The sequence below is a fragment of the Parasteatoda tepidariorum genome, chromosome 1 (genome assembly GCF_982258835.1).
Source record: "Parasteatoda tepidariorum strain Cologne lab strain chromosome 1, Ptep-v5.0, whole genome shotgun sequence".
Taxonomy (NCBI): Eukaryota; Metazoa; Arthropoda; class Arachnida; order Araneae; family Theridiidae; genus Parasteatoda; species Parasteatoda tepidariorum.
In genome coordinates this window covers 88,995,466-89,014,360 of record NC_141755.1, presented here as the reverse complement: position 1 = coordinate 89,014,360, position 18,895 = coordinate 88,995,466, and the positions used below count along the sequence as shown (strand labels likewise).

Below are 18,895 nucleotides of genomic sequence, written 5' to 3'. Positions count from 1 at the left end.
AAAAAAAATTGTTTGCTTTAAAAAAGAATTCTTACAGCATATAATTACATTGTAAACAAATTCAATCTTTTAGATACGTAACATTCTGTACAAGATAGATTTTAAATTAAACTTTCTTGAAATATTAGTTTTCATTAAATTTAGAACATTCTTTGCTTCATTGCATAGCATTCTTCGCTAAACACTCAATGTAGTTAATGAAATTTAGAACATTCTTTACTTACTTTAAGAAGGAAAAAAAAATCCTACAGCATATAATTACATTGTCAACAAATTCAATCTTTTAGATACATAATATTCTGTACAAGATAGATTTTCAATTAAACTTTTTTGAAATATTATTAGTTTACATTAAAATTAGAACATTCATTGCAAAACATTCTTTGCTCAACACTCTATGTGGTTAATGAAATCTAGAACATTCTTTGCTTTAAAATGTAGTTGCAAACAAATCTTTCAAAAAAAAAAAAAATCTTACAGCATGTAATTACATTGTAAATAAATTCAATGATTTAAATGTGATAATTTTTTTAAAAAAAATAAACAAAACAAATATTTCCTTAAAAGCAAATAAAATGAAAAATGAAACACCAATTTATACAAGTTATTATTGCACAAAGATAAACAGAGGGTAATGGTAGGGACACAGATGAATGTAGGAACTCACTATATAAATAAGTTTTTGGCTTAAAAGCTAAAATAATTTGAAGTAAATATATACTATTATGTTTACTATATACACACATACAAGTTAATATAAACAAATAAATGCATAAGGGATGCAAAAGTAGCATTCTACAAATGAATTAAAAATATTCATTACATTACACATATAATTTGTACTAAATGTGTTTAAAAATATACTCAGAATCTGCCATAAATAATAAAACTTACACATTGACGTAACTAGACATTGAAATAGAGTATGTAAAAATATCATTCTAATATTTTACCCTTAGTACAAATCTGCTTCATATTCTGTATGCGTTCCCATTAGAGCAAACAAGTTGGTCTCGTGTTATTATCTAGCAAAACAGTGATTTGTCAATATGCAGATGCACCAAAGGGTTCGAAGTATATAGTAAAACAAGGCTAATGATTATAAAAATGTTAACTTTACTTTTTGTGAAATTGTAAATGAGAGAAAGGAAAATGACAACATGAAGGTAATTTTGGAATGATGATTGATTTTACAGCAGACGTGTCGTTGTCAATCACCATTGCAATAAACAAATAATCTTGTGTGCTAAAACCAGGCACGACAGTGCGAAATAGACTAAAAATCTGAAAATACCTATGAACTGAAATGAAGAAAAGAAAAAAAAGCGTGTGAAACTATTTTGCACGAAAAAAAAAAAACATTTTAATTATTTTTATATTGATTTAAAGCTTTTTCTTTGCTACATGTGTACATTGACAGTTCGACAAACTGTTACGCTTTATATATAAATAATGATTGAAGAAAATAACAAAAAAGTAAATAAAATAACGTAGAAATATTAAGAATTCTTCTAAAGTTTAATAAATTGAAAATTCTGCCAAAAGTCGGAAGAATCTCACGCCTGTAAAAAGTGTTCCGAACAGATCACGTTAATGAGCAATCGATTTTGCTAAATTCATCACAGAAAAAACCCTTTGCAACAAGATGGGAATTGAAGTGGAAGGGATTAGAATCGATTCTTTTTTTCCCTCGCCCCTTCAATTAGAGAGAAAGTATCAAATAAAATTTACTTCGAGCAAGTAAGTTAATATTCATTTTCCTAAAATGCATCTCATTTTACATTTTTGAAGATAATTTTTTTCAATTTCATAGACTCAGACTTTGAATAAATAAATAAAAGGTTTTTCTTATATAAGCTTAAAATTTGGTAACTTCTGATTTTGAGCTTCAAATATTTCCTCTACAGGTAACTTTTTAAAATGAAACTACAAAAAAAGAAGAAAAAACTGCTGGTGAACTTGAACTTTTCACATAAAAAAGCAGTATTTTCAACATCTCGAAAAGAATTTTAATACTTAAACATATTTCTGTCACCAATAACAGTGGAAACAATTATCATTAGTTCCTAAAAGAATATTAATTGAGATATAAGACAGTAATTTTTCTCATAGTAGATAAAATTCAATGTTTTGGTAATATATACTAAAAACGCAAGCAATTTTGCACTCATTTCTAAATAATAAATAGTTTTTTGTTAACCTATGCATAAACTTAAGTTGCAAATTGTTTCCTTTTTTAAAAAGTTTTGTCATCAATTCAACTATATTTTCTTTAAAAATTTGGCAGCAGCTAAGCATCATAGCATCTCATATTAATTTCAAAACATATAGGAAATTAGATACATTTGAACTTCTATGCTAAAATAAGTAAATTTTTATAACTAAAATATAAGAATTCTAATAGAGAATGGAGAACAAGGAGTATTCGTCATTGCATCAACTGGTGAATTCAAAAAAATATTTGACACCAGGCACAAAAACTTTAAAGATGCAAGTTATAAACTTTTGTTCTTTACAGATATTTTTAATGAATGCTTCAGATAATTGTCTATTAACTTCAATACTATGTCACAAAAGCCCCATTTCTCACATTATTTGAGTTTCGAGAACCGCCAACATTGTCCATATCACTCACTTCACCCTGGATATTGTAATACGAGGATTCGATTGGCTGATTCAGTTGGGGTGGTTCCGCTTCAGCTTCGACAATATTGCTTTCGATCGATGCCGTTTCTCGAGCCGGCAGGGCATCTTCGGGTCCCAGACCCGATTGCATGCGTATGCGAACTGTGGCCACTGTATCAAGAAGATTCTTAGCATTAACAGCTATTATATGAGCAGCTGACAGCATATGTTTGCGGTATTCGCCGTCCAGAGTTGTCATTGCGAATCGCTGAGCCTGCTTCATGGCTTGCACTAGATTTACCATGTCTTTGCTAAGAACACTATGAGCCATCTCAATCTGCAAGAAATAAGTATTATTGATTTACAAAGCCAGCAGAAAATACATGATATCAGGCAAAAGAAATATCAGAACAGAAAATACAAGATTAGTTCCAGAAAGCAATCCAACAGAGCAATGTTCTTAAATTGGTGAACTGTACTTCATGTGAGAAATTTTAAACTAAAGTAAACTCAGTGGCGCGACAGTCTATAGAGAGCCAAGGCCTGCCTACTGTGCCCATCTCAGTTTTCTTGACCTTGGGCTCTGGGGAGCTGATTTTGTTCAATTCGTTTGCTTACAGTAAAAAAAAAATTCCAAGGCATAAAAGCCACTAAAATAATAAGAAAACAAATCAATAAATCCAACAAAGCAAATATTTTTTTAAATAAACGACTTTCAAAGAGGACAAGATTTAATTTAATAAAAGCTTTGTAAGAATCTTTAGATAACTTATAGCTTACTTTATTTTAATACAAAACTGCTATCCTTATTTTGCAAACAAAATTATTGTAATAAGAAACTATACACATTCTCAAAAAGGCCTTAATGGCGTTAACATGTAGAAAATTACTTTCAAGTACCTGCATGCTTTACCAACCAATCCCAAACCTTGCTACACAGTCACATAGCTGTTGATAATCTTTTAAGTGTTTTAAAATAGACAGGCAGAAGTATTAAAGTATAATTTTGTTAAATTTTTTGTATGAATCTCAAATCCAAACATTTATGTATGAATCTCAATAATTTTTATTATTTTTTAAAAAAAACTATTGTATAAAAATGAAAAAATAACAACAAATGCAATTTATTTATGCATAATAATACCTGCTTTTTTTGTTAGCTTTTATTTTTTAAAGATTGCCTATGAGTGCTTTTAACAAGTACTTCAAAATTTTAAAATATATTTTCGAAACCACACATTCAAACAATTAACAACAATAACTCCTTATTAGACGACTTAAGATTCCTTTTCAAAAACTTATGTAATAATAACATCAAATACCATTGAAATATTATTGAAATATCATTAAAACAATATCAAATATCATTGTTATGAGTAAGCATTTGAAAATTTCTGAAGGAATCCATAATAAACGGATATTTTTTTTCTCCAATAAAGCACATTTGCTGTATTCATTGAGATGTTGTCTCATGATATAAATTATTTTGATAATTCATTGCTTATTATAAAAATCGAAATCAAACAAACATCACTTTAAAATTCATGGGGTAAAGTGTTCCAAGGAGTGGATTGTTTTGATAAGTGCAGTCCAACTAAAAGCATTTTTTGGATTTGCAAACATTGTAATTGTATACACTTACCTCTTTATGTGACCATGATGGTAAAGTTGGGACTATTTGATCTACCGCAGCTAGAAGATTACGCAGTTCAATTCCAACATTCTAAACAGATAAATTTTTTAAAAAATAACTATAAAGTATTACAAAAAGTAAATACAGTAAGAATATGTCAAGTAAGTAGGACAGTGACCTAAAAATAACTTTCTTTTTTAAATTATATTTATCCCATTAATTTATATTTATATATTTAATTAGTAATATTACCTTAACAAGCTCCAAATAGTCCGAGTGTTGTCCTTTTTGAACACCCTGCAACAACTGCATTACAGAACGAACTACACTGGTAGTACACTCGTATACTGGATCATTTCCAGCACTGGAACTAGAAACGTGTGAAGATGATGATAAGGTTGACGTAGGCGTTACAGGTTTAGTCACTGACTGCAAAAGAATTTTTCTTCTTTTAAATGATGTCAAATCCATAAGAAATAAATTAAATAAAACTTATAGAATGTTATTAAATGTTTATAGAATAAAGTTCACAGAAAAATAAAACTCAATGAATCTACACTCATTGGTTAATCATACACTCATCAGAAAAACTATATTTTCTTTACAGTTAATTATAACTGCTTCGTTACAAATCTTATTAACTACATCTTTTTAGAAATGTAGTAATTATTAATTACCCTCAAAATTTAGTCACTACTTTACTAGTATCAGGAGGATTTTAAAGGATGATTCAATTTACACCTATGACCAAAATTTAAAAAAAAGAAGTTTAAAATAGGAGGGGGGGAAAAGTAAAATTTAATTGAAATAATTATTGGCTTATTTAAAACTTTGACTAGGAACGGGACTCATTTGTCCCAACAAACGTTTAAAAATTACTAATGGACATATGTATCCCACCAATAAGTACGGCTGGGACATATATGTCCCAGCCTCTAAATTGATAATCGCTTGTCAGAAAAATCCCAAATACTAAATTTGCCTAAGCTTCTTATAGCAAAAGATTTTTCTTCAAAATTAAATTTTCTTTTATCAGTTTTTGGAATTCTATTTTAGTGTTCACAACAACAGCAATAGAAAGAAAATAGTTGTTTAGTCAAGTTCCTCGAAATCTACTGCGAGGCACTGAGGTTGTTTTTTCATTTGCACGGCATTACTCACTTCACAACATTTTTTAAAAAAACAGCACATTACTCTATAAAATATGAAAGAAAGAAAAACAGTTGCAGAAATTTTGTTACTTGAAGTGTGTTGGTTCCAACGACTAAGCACATTTTTTACCTGTTAAAAATTTTATCACCCTAGTTTTTTCAAAATTTGTTAGAATCTACGTTGCCTTCAGATACAACACTTAAATCAAAATTAGAAAGAAAAATAAATATTACATTTAAAAAAAAAAAGAAGAAAAATCTACTTACTGCAGATTCAGAATTAATCGGAGATTCATCAAACCCATTAGATAACTTCCTTTCGATGGGATAGGAATCTATGTAATGAAATGAAATGATTTTTCAACAAATAATGATAAAAAAAAGTCCATGAAATTCATTAAATTTTTTTTTTTAATTTATAAATACAGCTGTTGCAAATTCTCTAATAACTTAAACATTGAATACAAATACAAATCAAACTATTTAAATGTAACTTCAATCAAAAATTCTCAGAAACAAATTATAATTATTATTTTTAAAAAAGTACATAGCCTTTCAATTTCATGTTAATGTTAAAAAGTGACCAATTTTATAAACAAGTTATTTCACATTTTTTTTAAACAATTTAAAATTTATGTTAAAATTTTAGAAGTTGCATTTTGCCTAGAAGTTTGTAGAATTATATTTATTTTTGTAAAATATTATAACACAGCGGTTAAAATTAGAAAAGAAAATTTACAGTAATTTTGGAAAATAATACAAGTCTTGAGCTATTGCACAATACAATGAAACCTCTGCCTCTCTATGTTTTCCATATACTTTGCATTGAAGAAAACCTTTAAGAGAGACCATCAAAACCTCTCCCAGCAACAGGGCAAACCTCTGCTTCAAATGCGGAAAAGGTCAAATATGGAAAAATGGAAAAACATCAAAACAAAAAAATATTAACAACACAAATAAGTAGATTGAAATGTATTCAAAATATTCACGTGAGGCTTTTAATACGCGAGCTCATTTCTGACGATCTCTGAAAGAAATCTACAATCTCATATTGCATTCAAAGTGCACCAAAGACGATGAGTTATTTTTAAAATTGAAAGTTAAATTAGGAAAAAAAAAGTTTTTTTGGAAAAAAATTCAGCAACTCAAACAAACTTCTTCTCATTTTTTAAAGCTAACTAATTTTTATGATATAAAACTTTAAATACAAACTTAAACAGATAAACCAAAAGGGTACAATGAAAAAGCATATGAATTAGTTGAATATTTCTGCTGCTAGTAGTACTATGGACAAGAGACTAAATTTTCTTTAACACAGTGTTTTCACTATAGCGCGAGAATTTCGCATATTTTTTTATATTCACGCATTAAAAAATTATAACCGCGAGAAATTCGAGCATTCTATAAACCAATTTCAAAATTCGAGCATTCGCTTCAATTTCAAAATATGTTTTCCATATACTTTGCATTGAAGAAAACCTTTAAGAGAGACCATCAAAACCTCTCCCAGCAACAGGGCAAACCTCTGCTTCAAATGCGGAAAAGGTCAAATATGGAAATAATGGAAAAACATCAAAACAAAAAAATATTAACAACACAAATAAGTAGATTGAAATGTATTCAAAATATTCACGTGAGGCTTTTAATACGCGAGCTCATTTCTGACGATCTCTGAAAGAAATCTACAATCTCATATTGCATTCAAAGTGCACCAAAGACGATGAGTTATTTTTAAAATTGAAAGTTAAATTAGGAAAAAAAAAGTTTTTTTGGAAAAAAATTCAGCAACTCAAACAAACTTCTTCTCATTTTTTAAAGCTAACTAATTTTTATGATATAAAACTTTAAATACAAACTTAAACAGATAAACCAAAAGGGTACAATGAAAAAGCATATGAATTAGTTGAATATTTCTGCTGCTAGTAGTACTATGGACAAGAGACTAAATTTTCTTTAACACAGTGTTTTCACTATAGCGCGAGAATTTCGCATATTTTTTTATATTCTCGCATTAAAAAATTATAACCGCGAGAAATTTGAGCATTCTATAAACCAATTTCAAAATTCGCGAATTTCTCGCATTTTGAAAAAAATTTCTCATTTGCGCCATTTAGAATAAAATCCGTTTCACTTTTCTTCCTGGATCTTTTATTATTTTCAACATCTGTCCCATTATCTAGCTTCCCTTTTTACCAGTATTGTTCAGAGCCTTTTCGAACAACAGAACACCATCCTTCCGAACCACGGAACCTCTTTCAGAACGCATTTCTCTGCAACCACTTGTTTACCGTAGGTAAGGTTTCTTCATGTAAGACGTTAAATTTTTTGCTCGTTAATGTAAGAGGGACAAATACCTTGTAAAGCCAATATCTTCTACTCCGAAACGGACAAATGAAAATGAAACAAATGTGGGTAGAAACGATCAAAACGAAACAAATACGCATTTGAGCAGCCTAATGAGAATAGCTGATGAAAAAGTAGATGTATAACAGTTTCCATATGATGATGCAGCAAAAATATTCAATGCTTTAAAAATTAGAAGATGTTAAAAATGCATTATAATTAAAGAAATGATTTTTTTTTCAACTTCAAGTCTTTGTGTGTTTTTTTTTTTCTTTAATTTTTGAAATCTCACCCTGTTTTTGAGAAAGGGTGAGAAATTCTCACCCATTTTTTTTCTGAGATGAAAACACTGTTAACATCTGTATTCTTCTACTTTTTTCATTTTTTGAAACGAAGGAACTCCTTTCAAATGAACGCTTGGTGTTAATGAATAAAATGAAACAATCACTAGCGAATAAAAGTAAATAAAAATTCCAAAATTTACCTAGGCTCTCGAGCATTTGATCATTTCCAAGAGTTGGAGAACCAGGAACAGTGCTGGCACTTTCAGAGTCAGAACCATGTGAGTGATCACTATAGGATAATCTTTTTCTTGCCTATAAAATATACCATTGAAATAAAACCACATTAATTGAAAATGTTGTAATCAGAATTTTAAAAAAAAAGCTTCATTTACAATACTAATAAACAGTTTTCTTTAAAATATTAAGCTTCCATCTAATTTTCTTGCCTATAAAATTCTTCATTTATTGAAAATGTAGTAATCAAAACTAAGAATTAATTTCTATTAATGAGTTTCATTTTTCTTGCCCATAAGCTTCCATCATTAAAATAAACTTCATTTCTTATAAATATTGCAACGAATAAAAAACTGATGCAAAAATAAAAAAAACACCTTTGTTTATAACATTAAGTTTTCTATCCACTCTTCCAACATGTAACACTTTTATTTATTTACTTAAAATTAATTTTAAAAAAACATAAATAAAATAGATCTAATAGAATATTGACAGTTGACAAAAAATTGACAAACAATTTATACGTAATTTTAAAAATCAGTTACTAAATTTGCTACCCTAACAACTAAAATCAATTTTCATATCAGTATACATTGGAGAAATAAAACAAAGGAGATTTCACAAGCAAAATATTTTGGGCTATGAATTAAGTTTTGATACATCATGCATAATCATGTAAGTCAAAAAGAAATTCAAAATTGGAAATATTAGCAATTACATTTAGTCAAAGTAAAAAATATGTATATAAATCTTATTCTAAAGAAGATTTTTTTAAACCATTATTTATAATTACTTAAACTATAAACACCCAACATACTGCAGTACTGGTAATAGTACCATCTGATGAGGAATAAGAAAAGTATTTTGGCCTTTAGCGGATACTTTATCACCAAAATTTGAGAATATACAGGTGAACAGGAGATAGTCGTAAAATACAGGAGACTTCGTTTAAAAACAAAAGACTTGGAGGGATGAAATTTAAATCAGATATGAAAACTGCTCCTTTTGAACAATGATCACAACGTAAAACACAATTAATTCTTTAAAATTCCTTCTGGTCATAAACTTTCATTAATTTTTCTGGGGGAAAACTAAGGAGTCTGATCAAAACACTGTTTACAGGAAGCCTGCATTGCTACAAAAGCAGGGTGCATAGCCAAATTTTTCTACAAAAAATAAGCACCTTTTAAGAACTTTTCAAGCACTCGAAAAATATTTTTAAGCACTTTGAAAAATATAATTAGACAGGGTTGGCAAGTTTGTGACAATTGATGGTTTTATTTATGGTGATGAACACAATGGCGTAAAAACGACCCGCAAGTATTTCATTGAACATGTAAAGCAATTGGTTTTTTAATACACTACAGACCTGCGGTACACCAAAATAAATTGGGGTTAATTGTGAAAACGTTGAATAGGACAATGTCTTTTTACATAATTTGTGGTGAAAATCAACATGGTTAAGAAAAATATCACATTTCGGAAAAGGGAAATTAAAGCACTTCTTAAAAACATCCATGGAAAAAAGCACCTTTAAGGGCTTTTAAAAAACGAAAATAAGCACCTTTAGGCACTTTTTAAAAATGTTACACACCCTGAAAAGCATTTCTTGTAACTAAAATCAAAATCGTATACTTCAGCTTCATTCATGAAATTCCTACAGCTTTAGCTTTTTTCCTGCTTTTACAACTAATTGTTTCATAATAATTTAATTTGGAGAGTGGATATTCTTTTGCTGGATACCTTGCCGACATAATTCAATCCAGAAATATGGTATTTTTTTAGAGCATTTCAGCATATAATTAAAACAGTGATTACTTTGTAAGTAAGTAAAATGTTAATTTGATCACCTTAATAAATCGACCAGTTTTCTTATGTGACAGCCATTATCAAGTACCTAATGACCGAAAAAAGCAAAATCTCTTTTTTATGAGTTGACCACTTGTGTAAGTTAATCAAAAGTAGTCAACTTACACGTCTTCATGTATAAACAGTAATTTTATTATAGCGATTCCAACATTAGTCTATGAACAGTAATGATAATGAATAGGAAACTATTCAGAATTAATGAACAAAAAAAAAAAAAAAAAAAGAATAACATTATAATAGAAATAATAAGCATATGTATATATATTTAAACTTACAAGTTTGAAATTTTCAAAGGATATAACATAGGTAAATCTAAATTTAAATAATTAAAGAAAACGGAAATTATTGAAACAGTTGTAAATACAGAAGAAAAATTAAATTTAGCACATAATCTAGTTTAGTCCACATTATTTATGAAAGATTAGAACTGCAAATAATTATTAAGGTCTTAGTTGTATAATTATACATTATTTTTACATAATATATTATTAATTTATCTTTAAAATAATTCTAGAAGGTTAAGAGAATCATTTGATAAACAAAAAATAACTTGATTAATTCTCTGGAGATGTAGACTAGAAACTACTTTATGTGAATATATAAAATTGTTTCACAAGAACAAATTGTAAAGAGTATTAACCTGTTCCAAATTTAGTTCTTGACATTTCTGAGCCAGATTTTCAACTTTGGTTTCTAAAATTTGAGCAGTGGAATTCATATCTCCCTAAAAATAATAACAGCAAATAAGACACAGAAAAATTTAGACAATAATTATGTTTCATATATAAATCATTTATTTGGTAACGTTTTAATGACAGTTAATTCACAGTTAAAAAAATTAAGAGAAAAAAAATCTATCAAACCTTTAAAAAGGAATAAAATAAAATTAAACATAACTCTCTTCAAATGAACATTTGATAAAAGGAAAATAGATTTCATAAATAAACTTAATGGGATATAAATAAATTTATTCCAATGAAACCCATAAAAAAACGTGAGAAAATTGATCTTCATAACACACGCTTTAAAATACAAGAACATCTGCATTATGTTCAGCCTACTAAACATCGCAATATATACAGGGCATCTGCTACATTTAAGATTTTCAAACCCATGACTTTTCATGACTAATTCCAAGAATTTTTCATGACTTAACGAAGTTACTATTTTCTCCAACAAAGACACAGCAATAAATTAAAAAAAAGCATTATAATGACATTAATTGAAATGATTGGTATAAACAAAACTGTTATACTCTACATCTTCATGTTTATAGATTTTAAATTTAAAAAATGGAGTAAAGAAAGAGTTGAAGCAATAAAATAGCTGAAAAAAATACAAAAGCAAATATTTTTTTCCCTTTTCTCGTTCATCGAAAAGGAAAGAAATACTCCTAATTTTTTCTGTTCTTTCCGGAATTTTAAAAAAAAAAATTCGCCATTGACTGGCTTGCTTCAGCTAGAATTTAAAATTGATAAAATAAAAATAATAAAAATTCTGAAATCACAAAAGTTTTAAAGATAATTCACTCTAGAAATAATAGTTTTTCTTTCATTTCTTGAAAGAGCACCATAATTTTTGAAGAGCATGAAAAAAACATTTTATATTTTAATAAAATATGACTGTGAGTGGAGATTTTGTTACAAATTCAGATATTCGGAACACTGTGAAATGGGGGAGGGTAAATTCCATTTTAAAAATTTGATTTTTCGGAGACCTAAATCCATGACTTTCCATGATTCTTTTTTAAAAAATAATTAAAATCATGACATTTCATGAAAAATTTTGTTCAATACCGAAATTCATGACTCTCCATGATTTTTCATGACTTTCCAGGTGCGCGGATACCATGTATATATCTAAACAGATCAATATTAATGCTTCAAAATAATTTTTAAATGCAATTTGTTTAAAACACAAAAATATGCACTTAAGTATCGATTATATATATAAAAAATTTTTTTTAATTATTAAGAGCATTGGAACTAAAAATCAACAAATTTATAAAATTTGGTTTGCTTTACTGATTATAAAATATATTTTATGGAGAATTGCAGTTTAATGGAGAATTTTATGGAGAATTGCCCTGATTTAACAAGAACCTGGATTTAATGAAGAAATCGGAAAGAATGGTTGGTATAAAGTTAAGTCTATTACAGTACAGCTCACTTTTAACAAATCCTGGATTTAGTAGTGATATTTTTTTGATTCATAAAATTTATATTTAATTTCTCTTCTTCAGCTAATTCCTTCTTAGAAAAATTCCCTAATGTTTCACAGGTCAACGAATTTAGACCATGCCATATCCAAAAAACATTAGCACAAAAAGGAGACAGTTAAAACAGTTCAAAGCAAATTAAATATCTTCTTTTGCACTGTGCACTAAGAAAAAAAAATGTGTATTATATTTATAATTTAGTAAGTAGGTATGAACATAAGTTTTTTTCATAAATCGGTTTCTGTCAAACACTTATTTGTACCCAGTAAATATTGCAGATCAAATGTAAGTCCCAAACAATTTAGATAGTTGTACACGTAGAAAATAGATAGAAAAATAAGTTTTTTTTCTCAGTACTGAAATAAATAAAATTGATCTACAACATAACATCGATTGCATATCTTTTAATATCCAGAATTTTCTCAAGTAAATCTTTCAATACTTGCAGTAAACTCACTCTTTAATAATAAATATTACAGCAAATTTAATGACGATAATCAATAAAACAAAATGCACCTATGAGTTAAAGAGAAATTAAATATGTACTCAAATTGATTGAGGCATGCAAGGCCCTTATTTTATAAATTTAATGACAATAATGCAAAAAAGTATTCTGATGACAATAAAACAAAATGCACCCATGAGTTAAAGAGAAATTAAATACGTACTTAAATTGATTGAGACATGCAAAATATGAGGCTGCCATTATTAATAAATGCAGCTGCTAAAGTGAAGAAATCAGTTATTTAACAGATTTTCTGGCGGCTGATGTGCAGATTAATTTGGATGATCCAATTAAGTGCCAAAATTTTTTTTCACTTATTGATTTACGTAAATAATTTGCAATCTACATAGATAATGTGCATATTACTAGAACAGAAATTTTATCCAGCTTCGAAAAAAATTGAAGTTATTTTGTTTTAAGAAAAATAGTGACTCGTGATTGTTAACAATGAAGAAGAAAATAAGAATTTGTTATAGTTTGGATAAAATGCCTTAATTATCAATTTTCATGTTTATACATTAATTGATAAAAAAATGGTGAAACTTACAAAGTTAATTGAAAAAATGGTTATAGAAACTGAATAAGTGCAAATCGACATAGATGAAAATGGTGAAATGAAATCACAATAAGTACCAACACTTGCAAAAGAGAAACTTTCTACATTCACACTAAATAATTAGAAGAAAACAGAAATCAGTTAAATGTTGAAAATTTATTTTTGCATTTAGAAGTAAAGAGTGTGGTTAAACTAAAATGTTTATACATTTTAAATAAATGAATGTGCTTATTTATCTTTCTTTTACATAATTATTTATCTTTTACATAATTATCTTTCTTTTACATAAATATTTTAGCATTAGTAAAAACATAATTTTTTCAATTAAATTTTTTTATACTTATAGTTAATTCTCAAATCCATTATTTCTTTATTACTTTACAAATTTTTTTAACGCATTTGCTGCTTTTTTTTTTTTAAAAAAAATTAATGCTCGCAATGACTGCATATTTTAGCATTAGTAAAAACATATTTTCAATTAAATTTTTTTTGTACTTATAGTTAATTCTTAAATCCATTATTTCTTTATTACTTTACATAATTTTTAACCGCATTTGCTGTTTTTTTAAAATTAGTGCTCGCAATGACTGGTTTGATAAAAAACATTCGATTAAGGTTCAACTGCATAAAATTAAATAAAAATTTTATAGCTTTTTCTGTGCAAAACTAGCACAATAAATAAAAGTTGATCATACCGGCTGATTGTATTCAGAATTTCCCTCTTCCCCCTCTCCATATTTTGCTACAGTGAATGTGTTAGCAGGGGATGCAGGTGCAACATAAGCCCATGCAGGTGGTAAACTGTTAGCATTGTCTTGAATTAATTTAGCCAGAACTTCAGGATTAGGAGCCACAATGTAAGTGGTTGGCTCTTCTGGTGGTGCAACTATATCTACTAGCTGCCTAGTAGGCTGCAAAATAAACGTGAATGAAGCAAAATAATTCTGTGATAAGTGATAATTAATTGTACAAAATAGTGATAATTAGGAACAAATTACCTTTGGTGGTGGTTCATCTGATCCTGAAGAGCCTGGAAATAAATACCAATTTAAGAAAGAGGCAAAAGTGTGTGAATATTTTTAGGAAAGTTTACTGCAATAAATATGAGCTGTTGTTTGCTTGCAAAATAATCATCGATAAATTTTTGAATATGAATGAAAAAAAGATTTTTCCAACTCCTTTTTTTAATTTAATATTTTAGTACAAACATAATTCCGATAGTCTAGCAGATTTTTTTAGTAACTATTACAGGGTACATAGTCAAATTTTTCAACAAAAAAAATTTAAAATTTAAAAAAAATTAATTAATTAAAAAAATTTAATTTTAAGCACTCAAAAATAATTTTCAGCACTTTTGAATCATGTAAAACAAATGGAGTTTTCATACGCAATGGACAGGTGGTACGCCAAAATAGATTGGAGTTGAATTAATTATGAAAATGTTGACTTATTTTTGCAAAATTCGTGGCGAAAATCACCATGGTAAAGGAAAAATATCATTTTGGGAAAATGGAAAATTAAGCACTTTTTAAAAACACCCAATGAAAAAAACATCTTTAAAGGCTTTTAAAAATCAAAAATAAGCACCTTTATGAACTTTTTTAAAAAGCTACGCATCCTGTATTAGACTGTTTTTTTTAATATTTAAATAAAAACACAAAATATATTTTTACTTGTAATTAAAGCGTCAGAAAAAAATATATGAGAGGGACACCAGAGTCCCATCAGCGTCAAAGGGTTATTATATCAATATAAAATCCGATTCTTCTATAAGATTCTTTAACGTGAATCAATTTTTCTGAGTTCTTTCGCCAAGGGAAATAGAAAAGTTCAAGTACCTAAGAATTAAGGCAAAGCTTACATTTTTCACTAAACATACCATTTTGTTCCAAGAATTATCTTGGCATTAGATTGCATAAATAACTTTTAAAATATATTTAAAAATTGCCAATTAAGTGAGATTTTCCCCCTAGATGAAAATTATCAAAATCAATGAATTATTCTCAATTTTTGAGCCTATATAACGCAGAGTTGGACTAATATTTTAAATATAAAAAAATTAGATCACACACTTGACATAACTGTTTGCAACAATAAAAAGAGCATATATATATATATATATATATATATATATATATATATATATATATATATATATATATATATATATATATATATATATATATAGACACACAAAGTTAAAAACTATTTTTTTCTTCTTTTTAAAAAAATCTTTATTTTTTTCTCTCCGTATTTTCAAGCCTAATTTAAAATCATACAAGCATGGAAAGATAAGGGAAATAAATACAAATCAGTAGAACTTGATTAGTTTTCAGTAAAAGCAAAATATATAAATTTACCCCAAGACATAGCTTGAACCCTTCGATTTTCTCGTTTTAGGGTATCTTCAACTTGAGTTCGCTCATCTTCCAATATCTCCCTAAAAATAGTATAAGATATGTTAAAATACTTTAAAAAATAATTGCTTTTTAAAAGCATTTCCACCACACATTTAAGTATCCCTAAACGAAACAAAAATTTTATAATGAAAATATTGCAAATTTTTTTAAAAAGTGTCTATTTATCATTTATGTCTTTAAATTACTGCATTAAAAAGCACTAATGCTTTTTTAAAGCAATTTAAAATATAAACCAAAATTTAAACTACACTTGCTTTTACATTTTATTTACACATTTGTATAAGTCTGAAAATATGGTTATTAGCAAAATAATGATTAAACTAAACATAAAAAATGTAAGTTGACAAGTCAAAAATTATCAGTAGTCAATGACACACAAAATAAGTACAATCTTCATTGTAAAAGTGCTTATAGCTTTTTTATAATACAAACTTGTAAGGAAACATGTATATAATTTTAAATGCAACACCATTACCTCAAAACATGCTTCATTTCTTTGAAACTTGGTCTCTTAGATGGCTCATACGACCAACACTGAGACATCAAACTGTAAAGCCGAGGGGGACAATTAGGTGGAAGAGGTAAACGCTCACCATTTTCAATCTTCACAATGACATCATTATTGCGCACACCCTGGAAAGGTTTCACCCCAAACATCAGAATCTCCCACATACACACACCTGCAAAAATTTGTTCATTCTTATTACAAAGAAAAAATAATTTATGAGGCATTAATTATTGAATGCTGCTTCTGCATCTGTTTCCTTAAAAATTTAATAAATCTAAAACACAGACTTAGAACTTTTGAAAACAAAGCAACAACTTATCGTATGAATGTAATAAAAAGCATTTCCTTAAATAATCGGCTGCTAAGGCAGCTGGTGCAGCTTCTCATTAATTGATCTCAAAATGGGGATAGACAAAAATACATAAATATGAATTTGATTTGAAATAATTAATAAAAAAAAATTAAAATAGAATAAATGCAAATTAATTAAACCTGAATTAAAAATCAGACGCAGTAAAACTGGGATGGATGAATTAAAAGAAGCTGCAAAAAACAAATTACTCACTAAAAAGAAAAACTTAAATAATATCAATAACTGATCGCAAAACAGGGTTTGATAAAAATACATGAATATGTATTTAATTTGAAATTATTAAATAAAACAAATATAGTTTAAAACAGAATGCATGCAAATTAACTAAACCTAATATAAAAATCAGAGGTAATAAAACTGGAATTGATAATCGAGTAGATGCTGCAAAAAACAATAAAAAAATTATCTTTAATATTAACATCACATATAGAAAGAATGCAACCTCAGCTTTCAAGAAATATAATCTTCAAAACATTTATGAAATCTATCTGTTCGATTTAGAAAAACAAATTGTTATAATCAATGTTTATAAGAGAAGGGGCAATGAGTTTTAATAATTCACAATTTATTAATACATAAAAAAACTATAATTTATAGTAAATGAAAAAGCTATTCTCTAATAAAAATCCTATCATAATACAGCATATTATTTTTTCTTATAGCCTAGGAAAGACCTTAAAAATATATTGACATAAAAAAGGTTATTAAAATAGAAATAGGTAAACAAGAATTTTAGTCGGAAAATTTATTTATTTCTAATTCGATATTTATTTTCTAAAATTACGTTAAATTGTATTACATATATCAAAAGAAATTGAGATACATTATATTTTCATTCTTAAGTTTAGAAAAAATTTAAACACTAAAAAAAAAACATAGTAACACTTCTCATATAAAGCTAATTTCCATGTAAAGATTTGATATGATTAACATACTGAGAACACCAAGGTATTACGAGTTACTATGTTAAAAATAAAATAATTTTTGAAAAATTAACCTAAAAAATATCATAAAATAGAAAAATATATCTCTAAAATCAAATCTAAAGAAATGTCTAGTAAGGAAAAAAAACTAAAGGCTGTTAAAACGAGTAAGAGAAGAAAAAAATTAGAACAGGATTATTCCAACAATTAAAAGTAACAGGATTCTACTTTTCAAATCCATGCTTTAGTAAATTAGTGAAAAACAGTAAATTAATAATTAAATTTAAAAAAGTCGCTAGACAGACATAACTTAAGATTTTTAAATTTTCATGAAGTTAAATATATTTTGACTTACCAAACATCCAGACGTCACTGGCAGTGGTGAATCTTCGAAAATTGATGGACTCTGGAGCCATCCATTTGATGGGAAGTTTTCCTCTTGATGCCTTGTAATAAGATTGATCTTCTACCCAGCGAGACAAACCAAAATCTGCTAACTTTACACAATCTCTAGCTGATACAAGTACATTTCTTGCCGCAATATCCCTAATTAGTATATCCAATTAGAATGAGGCTTATATAAATTTAAAATATAAAATAATATTAAAAATATCAAATGGCAACTTAAATTTATTTATGAATTAATTTGTAAAAGGAATTAACATGTAAAAACATTCCGACATGTCTAATTATTTAAATGAAAAAAAAATTTACTTTTATAGATTTCCTTTTAAAAAATATTTTTTAATCTTGCATTTTCCTTTCTTTAAGATAAAGAGATGGCTAAAATTTAACACGTTAAATATTTTTAATGCATTACAATATTATTTTTTACTAGTGGGCTGCTCTCCCTGCTCGCTAGCCCCCGAAAATTGCTACGCAATCTTATATGGTTTGCTTCGCGTACCAAGATCGCTTCGCTCGCTACTAACTTAGGTACATTGCAAATGCACAAAATTCTAAGAATTCAAAACAATCATTCAAATCCATGTAAAAAAATTACATCTTTTTAGTAAATACTAAGTCATTAAAATAAATTTGAATTCAAATAAATGACATGCAATTCGTTAAACCTATTAGAAATGTGCTATAGTATAATTCGTGATATAAATCAAAATTCGTCATATATAAATTCGCGAAAAAAAGCGCTTTCGACAAAATACTAAAATAGAGATCTATCCACAAAGACTACTCACTTCTGCCTAGCTTAATAGTATGAGATTGCCGCAGCTGATGCTCTCTGGTTATTTCAG

The 18,895-nt window shown here is 27.5% G+C and overlaps 1 protein-coding gene across 1 annotated transcript in view; it reads right to left on the bottom strand.

Annotated features, from left to right (window-relative positions):
- Positions 1 to 867: 867 nt before the first annotated feature.
- Positions 868 to 18,895, bottom strand: part of Fak (protein tyrosine kinase 2 Fak) — a 39,425-nt gene continuing 21,397 nt past the window's right edge. Inside the window, exons 18-28 of the mRNA XM_016062467.5 lie at positions 17,998 to 18,188; positions 16,314 to 16,518; positions 15,779 to 15,858; positions 14,417 to 14,448; positions 14,114 to 14,329; positions 10,780 to 10,863; positions 8,237 to 8,348; positions 5,677 to 5,744; positions 4,511 to 4,687; positions 4,268 to 4,348; positions 868 to 2,962 (exon numbers count right to left, since the gene is read on the bottom strand). Of these exons, the coding sequence (XP_015917953.1) occupies positions 2,564 to 2,962; positions 4,268 to 4,348; positions 4,511 to 4,687; positions 5,677 to 5,744; positions 8,237 to 8,348; positions 10,780 to 10,863; positions 14,114 to 14,329; positions 14,417 to 14,448; positions 15,779 to 15,858; positions 16,314 to 16,518; positions 17,998 to 18,188 (1,645 nt within the window). The 3' untranslated portion in view covers positions 868 to 2,563. The remainder of the gene's footprint in view (positions 2,963 to 4,267; positions 4,349 to 4,510; positions 4,688 to 5,676; positions 5,745 to 8,236; positions 8,349 to 10,779; positions 10,864 to 14,113; positions 14,330 to 14,416; positions 14,449 to 15,778; positions 15,859 to 16,313; positions 16,519 to 17,997; positions 18,189 to 18,895) is intronic.